The sequence below is a fragment of the Mirounga angustirostris genome, unplaced genomic scaffold, assembly GCF_029215605.1.
Source record: "Mirounga angustirostris isolate CCGP_5_RB_7025 unplaced genomic scaffold, mMirAng1.0.hap1 SCAF_14, whole genome shotgun sequence".
NCBI classification, from domain to species: domain Eukaryota; kingdom Metazoa; phylum Chordata; class Mammalia; order Carnivora; family Phocidae; genus Mirounga; species Mirounga angustirostris.
This window is the reverse complement of record NW_026991722.1, coordinates 27,534,857-27,557,321: the sequence shown is the minus strand read 5'-3', so window position 1 is coordinate 27,557,321 and position 22,465 is coordinate 27,534,857. Positions and strand designations below refer to the sequence as shown.

At 44.5% G+C, this 22,465-nt stretch overlaps 1 protein-coding gene across 8 annotated transcripts in view; it reads left to right on the top strand.

Moving 5' to 3' along the window:
• SLC14A1 (solute carrier family 14 member 1 (Kidd blood group)) overlaps nt 1–21,487 on the top strand; it is a 31,774-nt gene extending 10,287 nt beyond the window's left edge. For 6 of the 8 annotated variants that reach the window (XM_045886791.3, XM_064577659.1, XM_045886793.3 and 3 more), the window contains 8 exons: nt 3,023–3,179; nt 4,104–4,293; nt 6,382–6,510; nt 8,520–8,712; nt 11,868–12,015; nt 12,199–12,333; nt 18,234–18,283; nt 19,397–21,487. In XM_045886791.3, the coding sequence (XP_045742747.1) occupies nt 3,023–3,179; nt 4,104–4,293; nt 6,382–6,510; nt 8,520–8,712; nt 11,868–12,015; nt 12,199–12,333; nt 18,234–18,283; nt 19,397–19,573 (1,179 nt within the window). In that variant the 3' untranslated portion in view covers nt 19,574–21,487. The remainder of the gene's footprint in view (nt 1–3,022; nt 3,180–4,103; nt 4,294–6,381; nt 6,511–8,519; nt 8,713–11,867; nt 12,016–12,198; nt 12,334–18,233; nt 18,284–19,396) is intronic. The other 2 variants (XR_006792956.3, XR_010407195.1) reach the window with 2 other exon arrangements.
• The last annotated feature ends 978 nt before the right edge of the window (nt 21,488–22,465 follow it).

The following is a 22,465-nucleotide window of genomic DNA, read 5'->3' as shown; positions in this document are numbered from 1 at the left end:
GAAAAACCCACAGCTCACATCATACTCGATGGTGAAAAATTGAGAGCTTTCCCCCTAAGATCAGAAACAAGACAGGATGTCCACTCTCATCACTTTTATTCAACATAGTAGTGGAAGTCCTAGCCACAGCAATCAGTCAACAAAAAGAAATAAAAGGCATCCAAACTTTAACTATCTGCAGATGATAGGATACTACATATAGAAAACCTCAGAGACCCAACCAAAAAAGTGCTAGAACTGATAAATGAATTTAGTAAGATCCCAGGATACAAAATTAATGTAGAGAAATCTGTTGCATTTCTACACACCAATAATGAAGCAAGAGAAAGAGAAATTAAGAAAGCAATCCCAGGGTGCCTGGGTGGCTCAGTCGTTAAGCGTCTGTCTTCGGCTCGGGTCATGATCTCAGGGTCCTGGGATGGAGCCCTGCATCGGGCTCCCTGCTCGGCGAGAAGCCTGCTTCTCCCTCTCCCACTCCCCCTGCTTGTGTTCCTGCTCTCGCTATCTCTCTCTGTCAAGTAAATAAATAAAATCTTTAAAAAAAAAAAAAGAAAGCAATCCCATTTACAATTGCACCAAAAATAATAAAATACCTAGAAATAAGCTTAACCAAGGAGGTAGAAAACCTGTACTCTGAAAACTATAAAATATTGATGAAAGAAATTAAATATGATACAAACAAATGGAAAGATATTCCATGCTCATGGATTGGAAGAACAAATATTGTTAAAATGTCCATACTACCCAAAGTAATCTACAGATATAATGCAATTGATAACAAAATACCAAAAGCATTCATCACAGAACTAGAATAAATAATATTAAAATTTGTATGGAACCACTAAAGACCCAGAATAGCCAAAACAACCTTGAAAAAGAAAAACAAAACTGGAGGCATCACAATTTCACACTTCAAGTTATACTACAAAGATGTAGTAATTGAAACAGTATGGTACTGACACAAAAACAGACATATAAATCAATGGAACAGGAGAGAAAGCCTAGAAAAAAACCCACAATTATATGATCAGTTAATCTTCAACCAAAGAGGCAAAAACGTGCCATGGGAAAAAAGACAGTCTCTTCAACAAACGATGTTGGGAAAACTGGTCAGCTACATGCAAAAGAATGAAACTGGACCACTTGCTTACACCACACACAAAGATAAACTCGAAATGGATTAAAGATCTAAATGTGAGACCAGAAACCATTAATATCCTAGAAGAGGCAGGAATTTCTCTGACACTGACATTTCTAGATATGTTGCCTGAGGTAAGGGAAATAAAAGCAAAAATAAGTTATTGGGACTACATCCAAAAAAAATCTTCTGCACAGCAAAGGAATCAACAAAACTAAAAGACAACCTACTGAATAGGAGAAGATATTTGCAAATGATATAATGGATAAAAGGTTAGTATCCAAAATGTATAAGGAACTTCTATAATTCAACACCTGCCCCCAAATAATCCAATTAAAAAATATGGGCAGAAGACATGAACAGACATTTCTCCAAAGAAGACATTCAGATGGCCAACAGACATATGAAGAGGCTCAACATCACTCATCATCAGGGAAATGCAAATCAAAACCATAATGAAATATCACCTCACACCTGTCGGAATAGCTACAATCAAAAACAGAAAAAACAACAAGTGTTGGTGAGGATGTGGAGGAAAAGGAACCCTCATGTACTGTTGGTGGGAACGCAAACTGATGCAGCCACTGTGGAAAACAGTATGGAGTTTCCTCAAAAAATTAAAAATAGAACTACCCCATGATCCAGTAATCACACTACTTGGTATTTACCCAAAGAATATAAAAACACTAATTTGAAAGAACATATGAACCCCCATGTTTATTGCAGCATTATTTACAATAGCCAAATTATGGAAGGAGCCCAAGTATCCAAAGAAGATGTGGGGCATATACAAAGGAATATTATTCAGTCATGAAAACGAATGAAATCTTGCCATTTGCAACAACATAGATTGAGCTAGAGAGCATAATGCTGAGTGAAATACATCAGAGAAGACAAATACCATATGATTTCACTCATATGTGGAACTTAAGAAACAAAACAAACAAAGAAAAAGACACAAACCAAAAGCAAACTCTTTTTTTTTTATTTATTTTTTTTTATTTTTTGAGAGAGAGAGAATGAGAGACAGAGAGCATGAGAGGGAGGAGGGTCAGAGGGAGAAGCAGACTCCCTGCTGAGCAGGGAGCCCGATGCGGGACTCGATCCCGGGACTCCAGGATCATGACCTGAGCCGAAGGCAGTCGCTTAACCAACTGAGCCACCCAGGCGCCCAGCAAACTCTTAACTGTAGAGAACAAAGTGATGGTTGCCAGAGGAGAGATGGGTGGGGGGGTGGGTAAAATAGGTGACAGGGATTAAGAGTACACTTACCATGATGAGCACTGAGTAATGTATAGAATTATTGAATCACCATATTGTGTACCTGAAACTAACATAACACTATGCTAATTATATTGGAATTAAAGTTAAAAACTTAATTTTAAGAAAAAGGCTGCTCATCTTGGGAAGTAGCTGTTTGATCTGCATTCGTGAGCGCCATTTTGTAACCTAACCTCTGGCTCCTCTGGCCAACAGCATGAATCTCAAGTACTTGGTCTTAGCTCTTCCTATATTATTATTTCAGTCAGTATGTTGAAATTAAATATTTTTCAGTCTTTTCCACTAGTCTGAGCTCTTTTAGTGTAGGATGTAGGTGTTCTATGGATATTTGTTGAATTAGAAACTGGACCTTATGAAACTCAAGGCCAGAACCTTCTCATGGTAGCATTAAAGACAGTGATGACAAAAGTAGTATGGGATTAGGGTTTGGGTAATAATCTCCATGACAATGGTTCAAGAGGAAATTGGTGCTTTCTTAGTCCCCTGGGACTAAGATGAAGTGCTTTTTAACTCATCCTCCGTGGCTACTGCAACCAGGCCCAGTGCTGGCCAGTCTGAAGTGTTCTGCATTAGGATATTTATGAGCTCTGTCCTTTCCTCAAGGAGCCAGAGGAAGAGATAACCATGGAGGATAGTCCCACTATGGTTAAAATGGACCAGGGTGAAAAGCAGGTTTTACGAAGTCCACGAAGAAGGTACCTCCCCAAGGCACTTGGCTATGTCACCGGTGATATGAAAGAATTTGCCAGCTGGCTTAAAGGTATTTATATTTCCATCCCTTGGAGAGATGGGGGAAGTAGCTTTGGGGGAAATGACTTGCTGGTTCTTCTACTTGTATCTTTCATTACAGTCCCCTGCCTTCTATTGATCTCTCTCCTCTCCAGTTTTTAACTTTTTATCTTTTTTAAAAGATCTTATTTATTTTTTTAAAGATTTATTTATTTATTATTTGAGAGAGAAAGAGAGAGCACAAGCAGGGGGAGGGGCAGAGGTAAAGAAAGAATCTCAAGCAGACTCCCCACTGAGCATGAAGCCTGACGTGGGGCTTGATCCCACAACTCTGAGATCAGGACCTGAGCCAAAATCAAGAGTCAGATGCTTAACCCACTGAGCCACCCAGGTGCCCCAAGATTTTATGTTTAAGTAATCTCAATACCCAACATGGGGCTCAAATTTACAATCCTGAAATCAAGAGTCACATGCTTTACCGACTGAGCCAGCCAGGCGCCCCTAATTTTTTATTTTCCAACCTGCAAGCCTCTTCAAATATTTTTTTATGGAGATAGTGCTTAGGGCCAGGGACCTACTCAAATTAGAGGAAAGCACCTGGCTCCAGCCCATAATTTCAGTACTTAAAAACTGAAGTTTTACTCTAATAATTCATTTCTTTAGCTTAAGAGTCTGTACCTCTGAGCATGGTAAATAAGCGCATTCAGTGCTTTCTGCAGTGGAGATTCTAATAAGGGCAGTGTGGGTTGAGCGTAAAGAAACTGGAGGTTTTCGGGGACCTGGGTACGACTAAAGGGGAAATGGCTCAGAGGGAAAAAGCTTCCAGGAATATCACAAATTAGTTTCACCTTTATCAGAGGGGATTTTGATGATTTTACTCAGGGTGGGCACTGGGCGTGGAAGGGAGCACCTTGACTTGTCACTTCCTTAGCTCTGTCCATCTCATCTCTTCCAGACAAACCACAGGTGCTCCAGTTCGTTGACTGGGTTCTTCGGGGCATATCCCAAGTGGTGTTTGTCAGCAACCCCATCAGTGGAATCCTGATTCTGGTTGGACTCCTGGTCCAGAATCCCTGGTGGGCTCTCAATGGCTGTGTGGGAACAGTGGTCTCCACCCTGACAGCCCTATTGCTTGCCCAGGACAGGTAGGTGCATCCATCCCAGCCTGCTCTTCCTGCTTCTGAGAACACAGGAGTTAATCAGTGAATTGGGCATCAGTGATAAAGCCCCACCCTTCCCAGAAAAACCCACCTTTATTCTACAGAACTCTATATTTGTCTTGAGCCAGAGGTCAGGGGATTATTTATATCCTTTATTATTTCTCTTGAGTCATTCACTAAATGATTCTTCTTCAATGATTAATCAATTATTTATCATCAGCATTTTGTGTGGGTAAAAATGCATATGAGTTCTTTTTTTTTAGATTTTATTTATTTATTTATTTATTTGAGAGAGAGAGCACAAGCAGGGGAAGGGGCAGAGGGAGAGGGAGAAGCAGACTCCCCACTGAGTAAGGAGCCCAACGCAGAGCTTAATCCCAGGACCCCGAGATCATGACCTGAGCCGAAGGTAGACACTTAGCCGACTGAGCCACTCAGGCAACACAAGCATATGAGTTCTTGAAAAGTCTTGGTGACTTAAAAATCCCGACTAATCCCATTATATATTGTTTGCATGCTTAGTTTGGTAAATTCATTCTTTATAGACAGTGCAGATGTTAGTTCAGTTTCTAGAGAGATGAATAATCACAAATTCCAAGTTAATTAGTTCTGACTTAAGACGTGTAAGTGTGTCTTCTGAACTATGTGTTGGGTTAAAAATAGCACGTACTTTATAAATTGATCTGTTGTTGAGGAAGTGATAAGCGAACTCCCACCATGGGATTAGACAGCTCCTGACTTTCTAGTTTTGTCAGGGAGGCTGCTGGTCTTCTAGGTGTCCAGGATCAATGAGTAAGCACCAGTGGATGGTCATTACACAACTAAGCTCTTGTAATATTTACTGTAAGTTACCTAAGGAGCTTCTCAGAGAGAGAATCCGAAAATGTTCCACTTTCCCTTCAGGTCCAAGGGGCCTGATTTGTTCTCCATAGGTCAGGTTAAATCCTATTCCAATGCACATCAGGAAACAGTGCATCCAGTTTGGAGGTGTGGTCCAGGATTGTACCATATCAAATATTCCTTCATTGTTTTGTTCCAGCAAAAATTGACCCATTTTCCTTATCAGGTATTATTTAGAAGGCAAGCCATATTTATATGTGTTGATTTTCAATTCTCTCTTACTTTCCTCAGTCCTAAAGGACCACATTAAAATAGCAATCCTGTTTTAAGTGAATACACAGTGTCTATTGTTTTAACTCTGGTGTTCCACAACTTGCTGACGTTGCCATTAAAGCAATGGCGGCCAAGCATTCAATCTGCAAGTCCCTTGTTGAGAAGGCGAGTCTTTGCCTAGCTGTCCACTGTCCTCATGTATATTCCCAAATTCTAGAAGAGAGTATCATTTCCAGAGTTAAACCAGCAAAAATCCCATCAATTCCTACATGTCCCAAAAGATTAGTTAAGGAAGACAATAGGTCAACCTTCAGAAGGCTGAGAGGCAAAAAGGAACCCAAGAATGAATTTGGTGCTAAATATGCACATAAATGGAATACTCTGCCCAGTTAAAGTAATTATTTTTCTTTGCAATAATTTGGAAATGTATATTTGGAGACCACAAAATGGAAGCACAGGAAGATGAAAATGTATGCTACGTTGGAAGATTAATGTTTTTAAGGTCACAAACACTACGAAAGTGAATTTACAGTTGGACCATCTTACACCTCTCACCAAGAATGTCAGACTTAGAGAACAGTTTCATGGAACAACTCTGTTCAGATCAAAGGCCCTTAATGACACAGGAGAAATAACTTTCTGAAGGAAAGGCTAAAGGAAGCAGGACAAGCTGCCTCTCTCATTTCCTTTTCTGCACCTGGATGCTGGAATCTTATCTTGCTAGGACACCTCTGAAGGGGGTTGTTCTATATGCACATTTCTGTTTTATCCTTATCTATGTATATTTCATTTTTCCCCATGATTTTAATAGTGTTTGGCTTTTACAGACTTTGGAATAAATTTCTAAATATAATCTCATTTCCTAATGGGAAAATGATCTGAAAGTTGCAAGAATCATTTATGTGCAAGTCCAGCCAGTGTCCACCCAGGACGTGCCCACGCTGTGCCTCTCGCCCGCAGGTCCGCAATCGCCGCAGGACTCCAGGGCTACAATGCCACGCTGCTGGGAATCCTCATGGCTGTCTTTTCAGACAAGGGCAACTATTTCTGGTGGCTGTTATTCCCTGTGTCTGCTATGTCCATGACTTGGTAAGTTGTACCTGGTTGTCCAAAATACCTTTAAAAAAAATATATGTGGGGGGAGGAGGGAATGGACAGTTACTGTTTAATGGGTACAGAGTTGCAGTTTTGCAAGATGAAGAAAGTTCTAGGAATGGACAGCAGGGATGGTTAGACGACAATGTGAATGAACTGAATGCAAGTGAAACCGCAGACTTTAATATGGTTAACATGGTCAATTTTATGGTACATATGTCTGACAATTTTTAGCAAAATAATTTTTTAAAATTAAATTCGGTTTATGTCTATTGGAAACAGGAAGCATCAAACACACTGATGCGTGTGACCTTCCATACACACCTCATCCCCCCCCACCATCCCCTGAGATTCTGATGTAATTGGTCTGGGGTGTTGCCTGGGCTCGCAGGGGTTTCTAAAGTACAACCAAATTTGAGAACCATGCCCTCCATCAGCGGTCCTCCACCGTGCACACTACCGAATCACCAGCAGGGCTTGTGAAAACACAGCCTGCAGCCCCCCGCCCCAGGGCTTCTGATTCAGTCCATCCAGGATGAAGCCTAAGAATCTGCATTTCTGGGGCGCCTGGGTGGCTCAGTCGTTAAGCGTCTGCCTTCGGCTCAGGTCATGATCCCAGGGTCCTGGGATGGAGCCCCGCATCGGGCTCCCTGCTCGGCGGGAAGCCTGATTCTCCCTCTCCCACTCCCCCTGCTTGTGTTCCCTCTCTCGCCGTGTCTCTCTCTCTATCAAATAAATAAATAAAATCTAAAAAAAAAAAAAAAAAAAAAAAAAGAATCTGCATTTCTAACCAGTTCCCAGGTGAGGTGGCTGATGCAGGAACTACACTTTGAGAACCACTGTATGTGCCTATATGAACTCTCCTTATCCACCTGCCCCTGCTGCCTTCAAAGAATTTCGTTACTGAATTCAAAAAATCCTTCAAAAAAAAGGATTTTTTTTTAACTCTAAATCCTTCAAATTAGTTTCTTAAGTCCTTTTTTGTTTGTTTTTTGGAAGCATACGTTTCCTTCTTACTATGGCACATTTAGGATATAAAACACGAATACCCACACAAATGAGTAGTGTAGCCCACTCTGGACAAAGTCTGCAGCGCCCCCCACCGCCCCCCCCGGCCAGCATCCATAGGCGTGTGCGAGAGAGTCTGCGGGCAGAGCCGATCTGAGCAGGAAGTAATTTCCGAAAAACAGGCTCAAGGACAGGAAGTGGGTCATCAGCAGGGACTCCCCACACCCCCTCCCATAATCTGGAGTTCTGACCTTAGTGATGGGCTAACAAGTGAGAGCCCAAAAGGGGCCCAGAGACAATCTAATCTGATCTAATCCAGTCCCCCAGACTACAGACCAGGAAATGGAGGAGTAGTTCCTTGCCAAAGGTCACATAGTTCACCAACTATTCCTGACTTAAAGCTGTTCCTCCCCTTCCTGCTCCCCCTCCCACCCCGAGTTTAAGATCTTTTTCCTCCAGCCCACACCACCTTACATCCTCCCTTGGATAATTGTTTCTCTTTTTCAAAAATAGATATACTAAAGACTCATGAAGATGATAGAGAAATTCAAGATGGCGGTTGCGTCTGGTCAGGAGGGAGGGGCTCATGATCATGTACCATGATCAAGTAGGTTACACAGGGGGCTCTAACTGTGTATTTTACTTCATGTCTAAAATACTTCAAAAATATTTCTAAAACCTAGATTTTATAAGTCTCTGTGAGCAACCCCAGAGTATAATTTTTCAAAAGCCAAATAAGCAAAGAGTTGATTTTTGACTTCATGTAAGAATTATTCTCTGACAGGATTTATTCCACGCGTGTTTGTTTTTTTGTTTCAGTTTGGGTTTTTTTGGTTTTCTTTCTTTTTCCCCCTGTGAAAAGTTTGCTGAAACAACAGCACGTTAGCATTGTGCCCATGAAACAAAGCCTCTCCCCAGTGTAGAGATTCAGTTTGTCAAACGACTTGTCACATGCATGTTCTTCCATTCTGTTTTGTGGTTGTTGTTGTTATTAGTCCAATTTTCTCAAGTGCGTTGAACTCCTTGTTCTGCAAATGGGACCTCCCCGTCTTCACGCTGCCCTTCAACATGGCATTATCAATGTACTTATCGGCCACAGGACATTACAATCCATTCTTCCCAGGCAAATTGTTCAAACCCGTGACCGCGGTTCCCAATATCACCTGGTCTGACCTCAGTGCCCTGCAGGTAAGATACACTGTCTTCTTGCATTCCTTCCTGACTCTGGAAGACACTCAGTGTCCTCCTGTTTAATTGTTCTTGGGCATCAGAGCCTGATGGAGACTCGGCTTGCTGTCTTCATCTTGCCCCCTAAACCATTTGTTCTACTCCAAAGCTTTGGGCTCTAAGGGTTTGTTTATTATTATCATTGAAGTATAGTTAACATACAGTGTTATATTAGTTTCAGGTGTACAATATAATGATTCAACAATTCTATACATTACTCAGTGCTCATCAAGATATCTGTACTCTTAATCCCTTTCACCGACTTCACCCATCCCCCCACTCACCTCCCTCAGGTAACCACCAGTTTGTTCTCTGTAGTTAAGGGCCTGGTTTTTTATCTCTTTTTTTTTTCTTTGTTTTAAAGAGTTTTTTAAATGACTGCTCAAAGCTAAGTTTCCCCCTCTTTTTCTAAAATCCAGTCCAGAGTATAGCTCCATTGGAAATCAAAGACTCTGTTTCAAATTTGCCCCTTCTTTGGGTGGATGGGATGGGGGCCAGTCCTTGAGGAAGTGCCTTGAGCCTGGAGTTAAGCCCTCCATGACCTGCCCCCTCTGATCAAAAGAGCTGGCAGCTTACTGTTAGGTCTCATTAAAGAACCTCTCTATTCTGCTTTTTCTTTGGGTAGATCTCAAAGAATATGTACAATAATTCATGGTTCTCAAGCTTTGGTTGCCATCAGAATCATTGTTTTTAAATACCAACACAAGCTCCACCTCAGACTCCCCAAATCATTATCTCTGGGGAGGGGGCCTAGGAACCTGTATTAACAAGCTGCCCAAATAATGGTGATGTGGACCAGGGTTTAAGAACCATGATCATAGGATGTATTGCATGTATCTCTTTACAGGTGTGCACAGAGAGAATTGCCATTTTTAAAAAACCTGGTTCACTTCTGTTGGTGTTTATTTAATAACTCTGTTGAAGGTTTCTTGACAAAGAGGACGCTTAAAATCAGAGGAAAACAAACAAAAAGCACCTTTTTGATGTGCAAAAGCCTGGCTTTCCCACTCTCAGGTCACATAACCCCTTTTGCTGTCCTCTTTGCTGAGCCATCAAAATGCGTGAGGAGCTCAGGCAGGCTTTTCTTTACATTCTTGCCCAGAAAATAAATGGGAGCTTTTGGAAATAACTTAGAAAATCAAATGCTTATTCGAACCTACCCACAAAAAATAATATTATAGTGTTAATTGATCTATCTAAAACTGCCCTGTCCAATATAGTAGCTATTCGGCCCCACGTGGCTATTTTAACTTAAATGTGCAATTCATTACAATGAAATAGAATTAAAAATTCAGTTTCTTAGCCTTACTAGCCACACTTCACGCACTCAGTGGCCACGTACAGAATATTCGCCACCATGGAAGTTCTGTTGGACGGTACTCATTTGCGGAAGTGAGGGTCTTCTCCTCACTCTGAGCTACCACCCCAACATCAGCACCCTTCTTTCCCATCTCGCCCGACTCCCCGCTTCCCTGGCTCCCTGAGGGGTAGTTCTGCCATCAGTTCTGAGGGGAAGCCTATGTAGTCTTTGCCTGTGTCAAGTTCCCTGGTCCAGACAAACAGTAAACGATCTTGTGTAGACATGAAGATCCACTGTGAGCTGGAAAATTCAGGGTCCATCTTAGGATAGAATCAAACTCACAGTCTGGTCCTGTGCTCTGCACAAGGACCGGAGCAGGGTTTGCAAGCCAGTGTTAGATCCCACCGAATGAATGAGGGGAGGAGGCAGGTCCTCGTGCCACAGCAGGGTCCCCTGTAGCAGAGTCTGCCTCCCCAAGGTCACTCAAAAGATGTACATGTGATGTGGGGCAAGTAAATGGACTTGGTCACAAAGGAGCCTAATGTGGCTAATTATGCCTCTCCTGGCTCGACCAGAAGTGCCATTATAAAGAATTATTATCTGTTAGCTTCAATCAAACCCTGTACTTTCCCGAAAACTGCCATTCTGTTGAGCACATAGCTGACATCAGGCCTCAGCCAGAACAGAGAACTGTGACATTCACATGTGGTTTTGTGTTTTGAGGACTAACTGGCAGTTGTTGGTAAGTGGAAGAAGCCAATGATATTCTGGCTTAAATTAATACATGTTCTGTGATTCCTCAGCTCAATTCACAGCGCTCACTATAGCACGTACCCTCCCCCATGTGAATTGTGTAAGACTGATGAATCACAGACCTGTACCTCTGAAACAAATAATACATTATATGTTTAAAAGAAGAAGAAGAAGAAGAAGAAGAAGAAGAAGATAGCAAGAAGGGAAAAATGAAGGGGGGAAATCAGAGGGGGAGATGAACCATGAGAGACTATGGACTCTGAGAAACAAACTGAGGGTTCTAGAGGGGAGGGGGGTGGGGGGATGGGTTAGCCTGGTGATGGGTATTAAAGAGGGCACGTTAAAAATGGAGCTCCATTAAAAATGGAGCACTGGGTGTTATAGGCAAACAATGAACCATGGAACACTACATCCAAAACTAATGATGTAAATGTATGGTGATTAACATAACATAATAAAATAAAATTTAAAAAAATTAATACATGTTCTAGGTAAGTATAAATAGGGTCCTGATTCCTGAACTTGCCGATAATTGCTTCTGAATTGTGGATAAGATAACCCAGCTCTGGGTCTCTGGCCTTAACAACCCAATTGCACGAAAGTAATAACACTTCTCTTGACCTTGGTGTGCACTAACGTGTTAGCCTGACAACCGATGGACAGTTAAGAGCAGCGGAAATGTCAGCCGTGGTCCCTGCTGTCCTCACTGGGAGACTCGGCAGGTCATCGCCACCGGGGGGGGGGGGGGGGGGGAGCAGTGAGACCACCCGGGAGCCTATCAGCCACCAGCTCCAAGTGGCCGTGCGCACAGCGGAGCCCCCGAGCAAAGGGGCATCCTGAGAAGGCAGGCTCAGCATTCGCCAGGGGCGGGTGGGTCTATCTCTCGGGATAAAGCAGAAGAACGAGATTTCTCTGTCAAGAGAAAGAAACTTTTAAAAATGAGTAACACTGACCTGGGAAGACGAGAAACGCTAACTCTAACATGACACTGTATGCGCTTGTGGGGTCCCGCGGCTTTCTGCTCAGTTGTGTTAATGAGCTCATTTTCTAAATCGCTTTGCAGTTATTGAAATCGCTGCCCGTGGGTGTGGGCCAGATCTACGGCTGTGATAACCCGTGGACAGGGGGCATTTTCCTGGTCGCCCTTCTGCTCTCCTCCCCACTCATGTCCCTGCATGCTGCCATCGGGTCGCTGCTGGGGATAGCAGCAGGTGAGCAAACATCGAGCAGCTCCTGCCCCGCATGCCTCCCCTCAGGCATCTTCCAAACGCCAGGCCTTCTTGAGGGCTCTGCTTCCCAGGGACCAATGGGACTAGCTTCCCCCACCCCTGGCCTCCTTCCAGAGCGTCCTGCCTTTGGTGCCCAGCCCTGACTTCACCTGTCTCACCTAATAGGACTCAGTGTCTCGGCACCATTTGAGAACATCTACCTTGGACTCTGGGGTTTCAACAGCTCTCTGGCCTGCATTGCAATTGGAGGAATGTTCATGGCTCTCACCTGGCAAACGCACATCCTGGCTCTTGCCTGTGGTGAGTATTCCGTGCACTGGCGGGAGGGTTGCTCAGAACTATGGGAACAGTCCACACAGTACAAAGGGACTGTGTGAGACGCTGGGGCCGCGGTTCCAGTGTGGGCCCCCGGCTGTCTGCATGTGTGAGCAGGACAAGTGGCGTCCCCTCCCTGGGAGGGTTAAGCTCTGCTGTGCCCTCCTCATTGGCTGTCGTGAGGACAGGAGAGCCTGTTGAGTCAGGCTAACCATTTTGCCATCTGTATATGGGGGAGGGGAAGGGGGGAGGTAGAAACTTGACTCATCTATTTCTTCATACTCATCGTTTGACCCAAGAAACTAAGATGAAATGACCCGAGCTAGATACAGAGCCATTCCTCCTGCTGAATCAGGTAGGACTACATGTGGCCCTTTGAGAATCACAAGAATCTAGCTGTTCTCACACTTCAGGGGACGTCAGAATCACCTGGAAGGCTTGTTAAAACACAGACGGCTGCCCCCCGCCCCAGTACCCCGTGTCTGATTCCTCGTTCGAGGTAGGGAGGAGTTGGCATTTAAAGAGGGCCAGATGGTGCTGCTGCTGGTGCTCTGGGGGCCACGTCTTGCACTGTGTTCACCGCTTTTGACCCCGGTATTCTAGCCAGCCTCGGCCTGTCAGAGCTAGGAGAGGTTCTGCAGATCTCCGCCCCAGCCCCCTCATTTTACTACTGGGGTTCTGAGGCCAGAGAGGTAAAGTGATGTGCTGAAGGGCATCCAGTCAGTTAGGGTAAATGCAAGCCCAGAATCCACATTTGCTAACAACCTCTGGAATTACATCCACTCACTACCCCAGCTTCCCTGTGGCAGCATTCAGGCCTTGAGGTAAAAACAGAGCTCAAGTGATTTAGATTTGAAAAGCTAATGGATTTCTCAGGCCCTTGTAAAGGGGAGGCTTATTCACCCAGAGCCTCTGGCATCCCTAATCCAATACAAAGTAAAAGTATTTAAGATAATCTGTTAAGAGTGCAGGGAATGACCCTCCCTGGGGGATATGCAGGGCGGAGGATGGTGGAAGGTGCAGAAATCGTTCCTAACCAATAGAAATATTTGTCTAGAGTCAGTTTATCACCAGGTGAATCAATCCAAGTTATCTAAGCTGCTACTAAAATGTCAGATCACAAATATACATACACAATGGAATACTACTTAACCATAAAAAAGAATGAAATCTTGCAACTTGCACCAACACGGGTGGACCTTGAGGGTATTATGTTAAGTGAAATCAAACAGAGAAAGATAAATACCATATGATTTCACTTACATGTGGAATCTAAAAAAACAAACACAACAAAGCAAAACCCAGACTCAGTAAGTACAGAGAACAGATTGGTGGTCGCCAGAGGTGGGGGGGAGAGGGGGGGGAGGGTTGTGAATGGGTAAAGGGAAGTATACATTTCCAGTCATAAAATAAATAAGCCATGGGGTGTCATATACCACATGAGGAATAGAGTCAATAATACTGTATTAATTTTGTGTGTGTGGCAGATGGTGACGAGACTTCACCGAGCTGAGCATTTCACAATGTATACAAAGGTAGAATCACTATGCTGTACACCTGAAACTAATATAATATTGTATGTCAATTACACCTCAATTTAAATTAAAAAAAAAAGAGTCGACCACATGTCAGGCAGGATTTAGAATGGATTCCTGCACTGGGCAGGAGGTGGGACTGAGGATTTCTAAGGCCTCATTCAATTTCGATCTTCCGAAGCTGTAGCAAGGTTAACACATCTCAGGTTGCTGTGTTGGCACCATGTCCACGTCATTTTGCCCACTTCTTTGTAGTACACAGCTGTTCCACCAACTAAGCCCGTCAAAGCTCTTTGCTCATTTTCCCACATCTGTTCACAAGTTTAGGGCAAGGGAGAAGACGGATTACGTGCCACCTGAGCTAGGCCAGGTTAGAAGCTTTACTGTGAGATTGTTTGAGGTTTCAAATCTTTATTCAAGGTGCATACCTTTATGTGTCTGGGTTGGCAGGAACAACAAATACATACTAAATGCTCATGAAACAGCCCAGACAGTATTAGGAAGAGCTAGGAGCTCAGCAGCATAGATCCCAGAAGTTGCTCTGCACGGAGAGTGTTACGGTCCAGGGCAGAAGCCAGGTGGGTGAGAGAAGCCCACGGAGACCATATGAATATTGGGAGGGGAACAAGGACATGTCTACAGTACCAGAGTCTCTGGGGGAGCATCACAGTTCAGAATCATCAAGAAGCACCTCTTAGAGAAGGTGGCTTCTCTGTACGTCCTAAAAATCAAGAGGAGGAAGTCTGGTTGGTGGAGGGGGAGGTCCGGGCCAGCATGGGGACCGGAAACTGCCCATCAGGGAATTCCTCAATTCCTCAATTTTGTTATTTTGTCAGCGCAAACTGGAGACACATTTTGTCTCTTTTTGGTTTTTTTGGGGTTTTTTTTATTATTTAGAGATGGGGAGGGGCGGAGGGAGAGAGAGAATCTTAAGCAGACTCCACGCCCAGTGCAAGCCCAAGGCAGGGCTCGATCTCAGGACCCTGAGATCATGGACCTGAGCCAAAATCAAAAGAAGGGGGTTAACTGCCTGAGCACATCCTTCAAGATCAAGCAGACACTGTTTTGGACACAAGAGTTGCTGATGAGATCTTGACAGAGTGTGGAAAGGGATGAAGCCAAAGATGTTTGCAGATGGGTTTCCTCAAAGCAGGAATATCTTCATTATTTTCTTCACTATAGGTGTAGTACAGGCTTATTGTACAAGACAAAACAAACAAAAACTCAGTAAATACAGAAGAGTATAAAGCAGAAAGTAAAAACATTCCACCCTACTCCCTCGATACAACTTTCTTGCCTCCCTCTTACAAGGACTCTGTGGTTACACTGGGTCCACTTAGATAATTCAGCTAGTCTCCCCATGTCAAGATCGTTAACTTAATCACAGCTGCTAAGCCCCTTCCGCCCTGTAAACTAACATATTCGCAGGTGCTAAGGATTTGAATGGGAACATCTTTGGGGGCCATTATTCCGCCTATCGCGCCTACCTTCCCTTGGACAGGTCAGATTTTCTCCACGGTTAGGGCAATATACAGAATTAGCGGAGAGCCCAGACCCTGGGGCCAAAATCCTAGCTCTGCCCATCTGAATTTCAGTAGATGCCACATTCACCCCCACAGAGGCCATACGGATTTCCCCTGCCACGGACAATGTGCGAGAGTGGCTGTTGGATCCACACTGGGTCCTGCCCCTCTCCGTCTTTGGACAGAAAGTGTGAAGGCAGACCTCCAGCCCCTCTTGTAAAGCAAGTCTCACACGGAAAATGTCACAGCAAGTTCCAGCTTGCCCACATCACCCTGACCCTGCCAAACGAGAGACCAACTCTGCCAGCCAGGGCAAATAAATAACAGACATTTATTACAGAGTTGCTCTTTCCCTGGTTCCGATGGTGTTATCAGAAGAGCGGGGAAGCTCTGATAGAGCCTAGCAGGGCCGCCTGCCCTGCCTGGAAACCGGAAACTGCCCACCAGGGAATTCCTCAATTTTGTTATTTTGTCAGCGCAAACTGGAGACACATTCTGTCTCTTTTTGGTTTTTTGGTTTTTTGGGGTTTTTTTATTATTTAGAGATGGGGAGGGGCGGAGGGAGAGAGAGAATCTTAAGCAGACTCCACGCCCAGTGCAAGCCCAAGGCAGGGCTCGATCTCAGGACCCTGAGATCATGGACCTGAGCCAAAATCAAAAGAAGGGGGTTAACTGACTGAGCCCCCCAGGCGCCCCGACATTTTGTCCCCTTTCAATGCTTGGGTTGCCCTAGTAGGACTGGCCCACGGGGTCTGCTGGGATGGACACTGTCTGCTCAGCACTCAGGGCCTTTCTGTCCCTCGGCTGCCCAGAGCACTGTCAGAGTCATCGCCTAAACCCTGTGGTGTGCAGACTTCTCCTCTAATGGGAGGCTCTCCCGGTCCCACTCAGCAAGCCTTAATTGATGGCAGCTACTGTTAGATAGTCTGATGCTCTTACTGTGGAAAGAAAAGCAACTTGTCATCGGAGACCACTTGGAAGGAGCCTAGCAGGAAGAGACCGGGGCGGTAACTGTGCCTTCCAGGTGCGACCCGTGTGAAAAGGAGAAGAATGGCAGTAAGGACTCATGGGCTCAGGGGAGGTCTCGGAGAAGAGCCGGTACCCAAGAGAGCAGGGCAGAGTGTTCTGGTGCTTACCCAAAGGCAGTGAGTATTTGTTGAATGAGTGAGGGAAGGAAGGAAGGAGGGAAGGAAGGAAGGAAGGAAGGCAGGAAGGAAGGAAGGAAGGAGGGAAGGAGGGAAGGAAGGAAGAATGAAAGGGGGGAAAAAAAGAATGAAATTATCAAAACCAAACAAAGAAGCTCTTCCAAACCAAGCCACTGCCCGCTTCTGCTCAGAGCAGCATCGTGGTCCCCCCCCCACACACACCCCTGGGGACATGGATGGGTTGACAGTGGCTGTTTGTGGAAATACAAGACTGCATTTGAGATTCATCTCCTCCCTGTAAAGTGCATCGTCAAGTTGCCCTTTTACAGACGATAATACTGGATTCCCAAGTTCAGTGATTTTTTTGTACAATAAAATGGCAGAGCCAGGGTTTGAAGCCCAGGCTGTTTCCAAGACAAGCCGTTCCCCCTAGCATGAGACAATTCAGATGTGAAAAAATGAGGTATACTGTTGAACAAAAATACCAGGATAAAAAGACCAAAGATTGATGGAAGGATGGTAAAGTAAATAGGATCAGAGTCCCTCCCCCCACTTCCCACCCTGCCCCCCTGGGGGCTCATATCACTTCTCCCTGCCCTGGAGGTCTAGGTGGTGGGCATGTCTAACAGAACCAGCCATGGCCCAGGGGACTGGGTGGCCAATGCACGGTCATTCTGCAGCATGACTTTGTGAAACCTGAGCTTCCCTGAACTTCCCCGAGCCCCTTCTTCAACTGATGATTAGCTACTTGAGGTCTTTGTGTGTGTTGTTTTACATTGAGGGTCACACATAGACTCAAATTACCTACTTTAAAATCCGTGCTCACTCAGAGTAAATAAAAACACAGCATATGAATTCATTGGCCTATATGCCAATCTTAATGGTATTTGGAACAATTTTTTTATGGGAAGAAATCCCAAGTTTGTGGTCAGTTTCTGCTTTTTATTTTTTTATACCATGATTTTTTTGTAACTGTGAATTCTAACCATTAATATGAGACTCCTAGATGCATATATTGTGATTGCACAGAAACCATGCTATCTCAAGAAACATTCATACGTTTCATTTTTTTAAAGATTTTACTTATTTTAGAGAGAGATAGAGAGCAAGTGGGGGAGGGGCAAAGGGAGAGGGAGAGAGAGAATCTCAAGCAGACTCCACACTGAGCGTGGAGCCCAAAGTGGGGCTCGACTCCACAGCCCTGCGATCATGACCTGAGCTGAAATCAAGTGTCAGACGCTTAACAGGCGCCCCCATCATTTTAATTCAACTATGCTCAGATAAAATAACAGGGAAGTTAATTTGCCATAGAAGGCCTTTTCCTTAGGGATCAGCAATAATAGCAACAGAATAGTAACAACAGAAAACTCCCTTTACTGAGTACCTCTTACTGTGTGCTAAACCCAAGTATTATCTCCTTTCATGATGACACCAACCCCGTGAGAAATTCCTATCACCTCTATTGAGCAGGTGAGAAAGTGGAGGCTTAGAATGGGGGCCACCAAGCTCCTAAGTGGTGGAGTCTGGATTTGAACCCAGAGCTGCCGACTGTAAGCTCCTACTTGTAACCAGGGTGCTGAGCTAGCTGGTGAAACATGGATTTCCAGGAGATTTATACCAGAAAGCAGTCTTCCCTGTAATGAAAAGTGCACCTACTAAGTCTTGTTCCCTTCTTTTTGTAGCTCTGTTCACGGCCTACCTTGGAGTCAGCCTGTCCCACGTGATGGCTGTGGTGAGTTGGCTTTAATCTCGCTTTATCATCAGCATGGTTGATCCGTGTTCAGTGATGTGGAAACCCTCCTGGGGTCCCCCTGGTGGTGTTCCAGCAGGAGCCAGGGCTGCGGTCACCACGATCTTCCCGTCTCCTGGACCTGCCTGTTCACACACCTGCTAACATCATAGTAAATTTTAGTCCAAACTACAATCACTGGGCTTGCTAAAAAAATACCAGATTAAAAAATAATAATAATAAAAATACCAGATTGCATAATTTAAAGAAGTGAAAGGCTGTATACCATAATTATCAAGTTCCTACTCTAACTCTGAGGATCAGGAACTGACTTTAGAATATCTTCTACTTGAACAGAAAGCCAAAACCAGGTAGTGGTTGAGAAATCAAGAAAGGGAGGAAAAGGATAATTGCCTACAGACCCAAATGGTTTGGGTTTTGTTTTTAATTGAGCCATTCGTTGTTCATACCCCTTGTCTTTTTTTAAACCCCTCGTCAGTCGTAAGACGTACTCAGACCCATGTCCTAGCTGAATTATTTAATAGGCAAAATCGTTGCCTGTTTAGTGCCTCCTTCCTTTTCAGCACTGTCTTGCCCTTGACCTTCTCCAGAACTGCATGAGTTGCCAAGAACAGCCCAGAGGAAGGACCTCCCCTCCAAGAGCTTAGAGTCTATTTGGGAACTGGAACGAAAGGAAGGGAAGTCCAAGACTGGTCTGGGTGGGAGTCAGGAGGAGAGAGCTCACCACAGACCAAACCAATCAAGGAGGGCCCTGTGGGTGTGGTGAGGGGTCAGGAGCCCCTGGTAGCTTGCGGAGTGACACCTCTGGCTGCCTGGGCTCATCTCCGCACACGTGGTGTAGGAAGCCTGGCTGGATGAGAGGAGGGAAAGATGTGCAAGGTGGACGTGCCACTGACCACCGGAGGAATGGACGGCGACGTTTCGCCTGCTAAATGCAGTCCGACTGGGCCCTTGGACTCAGTCCCGGTGGGCAGAAGCCGAGTCCAGATCGGCAGCCCAGGGACGCATCCCCCTGGGCTGAATGAGAATAGGATGAAGGGTGGTGCTCTGTGACGGGATCTCAAAGGAGCATGTGGTTTGTGTCTTCCTCTTCAGGCGGGATTGCCGGCTTGTACCTGGCCCTTCTGTTTGGCCACACTACTGTTCCTCTTGGTGACCACGAAAAATGCCAACATCTACAGGATGCCCCTCAGCAAAGTCACTTATCCTGAAGAAAACCGCATCTTCTACCTCCAAGCCAAGAAAAAAAGGATGGTTGAAAGCCCTTTGTGAGGGCAAGCCCCACCCACAGCCCAGGTCCCAAGGGGGGACTGACCGACTGCCCCAGGTGACTCCCAGGGTCTCGGCAAACTGCTGTTTTTCATTCGCAACAACATTCACACTGACCCATTGGCAATCTGCTCTTAGGCTCATCTCTGTGGCTTTCTTTTAGACTCCAGGAACACCCCCAAACATGTGAGAGACGCGTCCAGATGGTCTGCCCTGGTGGGGCGCTGGTGCTAGACATGTAATCTATTCATAAAGTCAAACGCTCCAACGGGAAGAAGACGTGAGACCAGAGCTTGTTATTTATTGATATTCTTGGTGTTTGGTTGGCTACATGATGTTAACAGTATTAAAAATTAAGCTCTACAAACCAACAAAGGCTTCAGTGAATGGAATTCATGGTCACAAAATCAAAGTCAACCCAGAATTCTCCGATAAGCAGTTTGACTTGTTTAAAATCAATACAAGTTATGCGGGACAGCTGTGGTGCCCACAGCTCATTCTCCAGCTCCTGGGCAGAAGGGCCTGGATGCTGCCCTGTGTGTGTGCGGCGTTCTCCTACAAGGAGATGGTTGATTCTTTCCCGCTGACACAGCTCTAGGAGGGAGAAAGGGGTTTTATCAGTCAAAATTATTTTGTAGTGTTATTTTTCTTAGACATCGCAAAGGATGTTTTAGTAAAGTTTATGATCTTTTTCTTATGAGAATGGATTTGTTTTTTCAATGAGGTAAAATAAGAGAAGTTCCTGGCCTCACCAGTTCCTAGATATTAACGAAAAGTTACATTTTTATAAAATACTTGGCATAGCCATTTTTACTTTAATCCCCAAGTTAATTTCGTAAATGCCAGGAATGCATAGAACCAAGTCATCAACATCCAAGGCCCTTTAAAACCACATTTGCAATTCATCTGAGGATGTCTTATATCTTATAAAGACTGAAAGTGAAGGTCAGATTGTTTCTGGGTGCTTGGAAATTGTTGAGTTTCTTACTTAAAAAAAAAAAAAAATCATTATTTTCTGCAGGCTCACAATATCCTCACTCAGAAACCTGACAAGACATACCGGTAAAGGGTTCTCCTGTTTTGTTTTGGTTTGGTTTTTTGTTTGTTTTAATCTTAAAGTTATCAGTCCTATAAACATTCTATATACCCAAACATGCTGAGGATGCCGTGGAAAGTTCCGCTCACTACCTTCTACTTGAGTCTCTATCAGTTCAGTATTTTGGAGGATTCAAAAAGAGAAATCGTGAAAGCCTAAAGGCTTTTTTTCCCCTTTGGGCTTCCAGCGCTCAGTGCAAAACACACAGACGCTTAACCGACTGAGCCACCCAGGCGCCCCAAAGGAAACCTACAAATACCTGGGGAGAAGTCCACTTCTTCCTTTTCTCGGGAACACAAACATTGTTCCAATTTAACAACCCTGTAACCAAAGCCTTCTGAAGCCCTGAATTTGCAACTGTCATAGAGTCATGTGCATTCCTGTGGAAAAACTAAATTTTCATTGTTCGGACAGAGATCTCCCTTGTTAGGGAATTTGTGAAATAAGATTTGGGAGGGGGGGTCGGGGGAAGGACACAAAAAAGCAAGCAGAACCAAAGATAACCAGGAGTGAAGAACCTGGGCCATGGTTGAGCGAACCAGAGCTTCTAACGTGTCTTCAGGCCCATCTTCACGAGGAGCTCTAGAGTGTTCTCTGTGCCTTCACCTGGTGGGCTCACAGAGACGTGTAGATAGGAACATTCTAGAGCCTTGTACATTGTCTAATTTAAATGGTGTTAATTTTCTCAAGTTATTTTTGTTACTAAGTATTATCCTGAAATGAAGTGAGTAATTTGTTAGTTTTCTTAGGGATCACTTGTATTCTTTCCTATTGTCCATATAACCAATTTCCAATTAAGAATATGAATAAAATTATACTCACAACTCAGTTTTGTGTAAATTTTGTTTAAAAGTCACATAGGCCTTTTATTGCTATCGTGGATATTAACAATCATATGCATACGTGTGTATTGCTTAGAATTGCTTATATTTTGATGTACTGGTATCCTTATTCCTTTCTTATACTGGTAACACCAGATGTGTAGTTGAGCAAACCCTGTTCAACTCAGAGGTATGGACCCATCCCGGTGGGTCGCCTCTCAAGTCCGTATCATTCTCCTCGCTAAGGGATGAGAATGGGTTACTTAGGGCAGTCACTGATGTTCAGGGCACACTCTTAACACTTTGAGATGAATATCCAGGCAGCTTCTATGCATGCCATAGAGGCCCCGGGCACCCCCCACCCCAGGACTGAGGCTGAGCACACCTAAGCGGTCAGCATCCTGGGAGGAACGTTACCCCTGAGGGTGAAGCCACGCCACACTCCTCTCTCCCACCTCCCTACATCCACAGCTAGCATGTTTGAAAGAAAACATGGCAAGAATGGAAACTCACCCAAGGTTCAAAAGCAACCCAAACAAGAAATAAGAGAAGGCGACAGTAGATTAGCCCCATTGGAGTGCCCTCTGTCAGAACAAAACCTCTCCAAGGGGCGCCTGGGTGGCTCAGTCAGTTGGGTGACTGACTCCTGATTTTGGCTCAGGTTATGATCTCAGGGTTATGAGATGGAGCCCCGCCTCGGGCTACACCCAGGGTGTGGAACCTGCTTGAGATTCTCTCTCTCCTCCCTCCCAACTCCCCCCACCCCAGCTCACGCACATGTGTGCATGCTCTCTCTGTAAAACAAACAAAAAACAAACCAAAAAAATACCTTCTCCTACCTATTGTTTCAAGACAATAAATTTATGAGAGTGATCTGGTCATTAAATGTCCCCTTTGGTCTGAGGTAGAAAACAGAGAGAAGGTTTTAAGGCTTTTCAGCTAAATATTACAAGTGCTATATAAAGTTACCCATGGTAC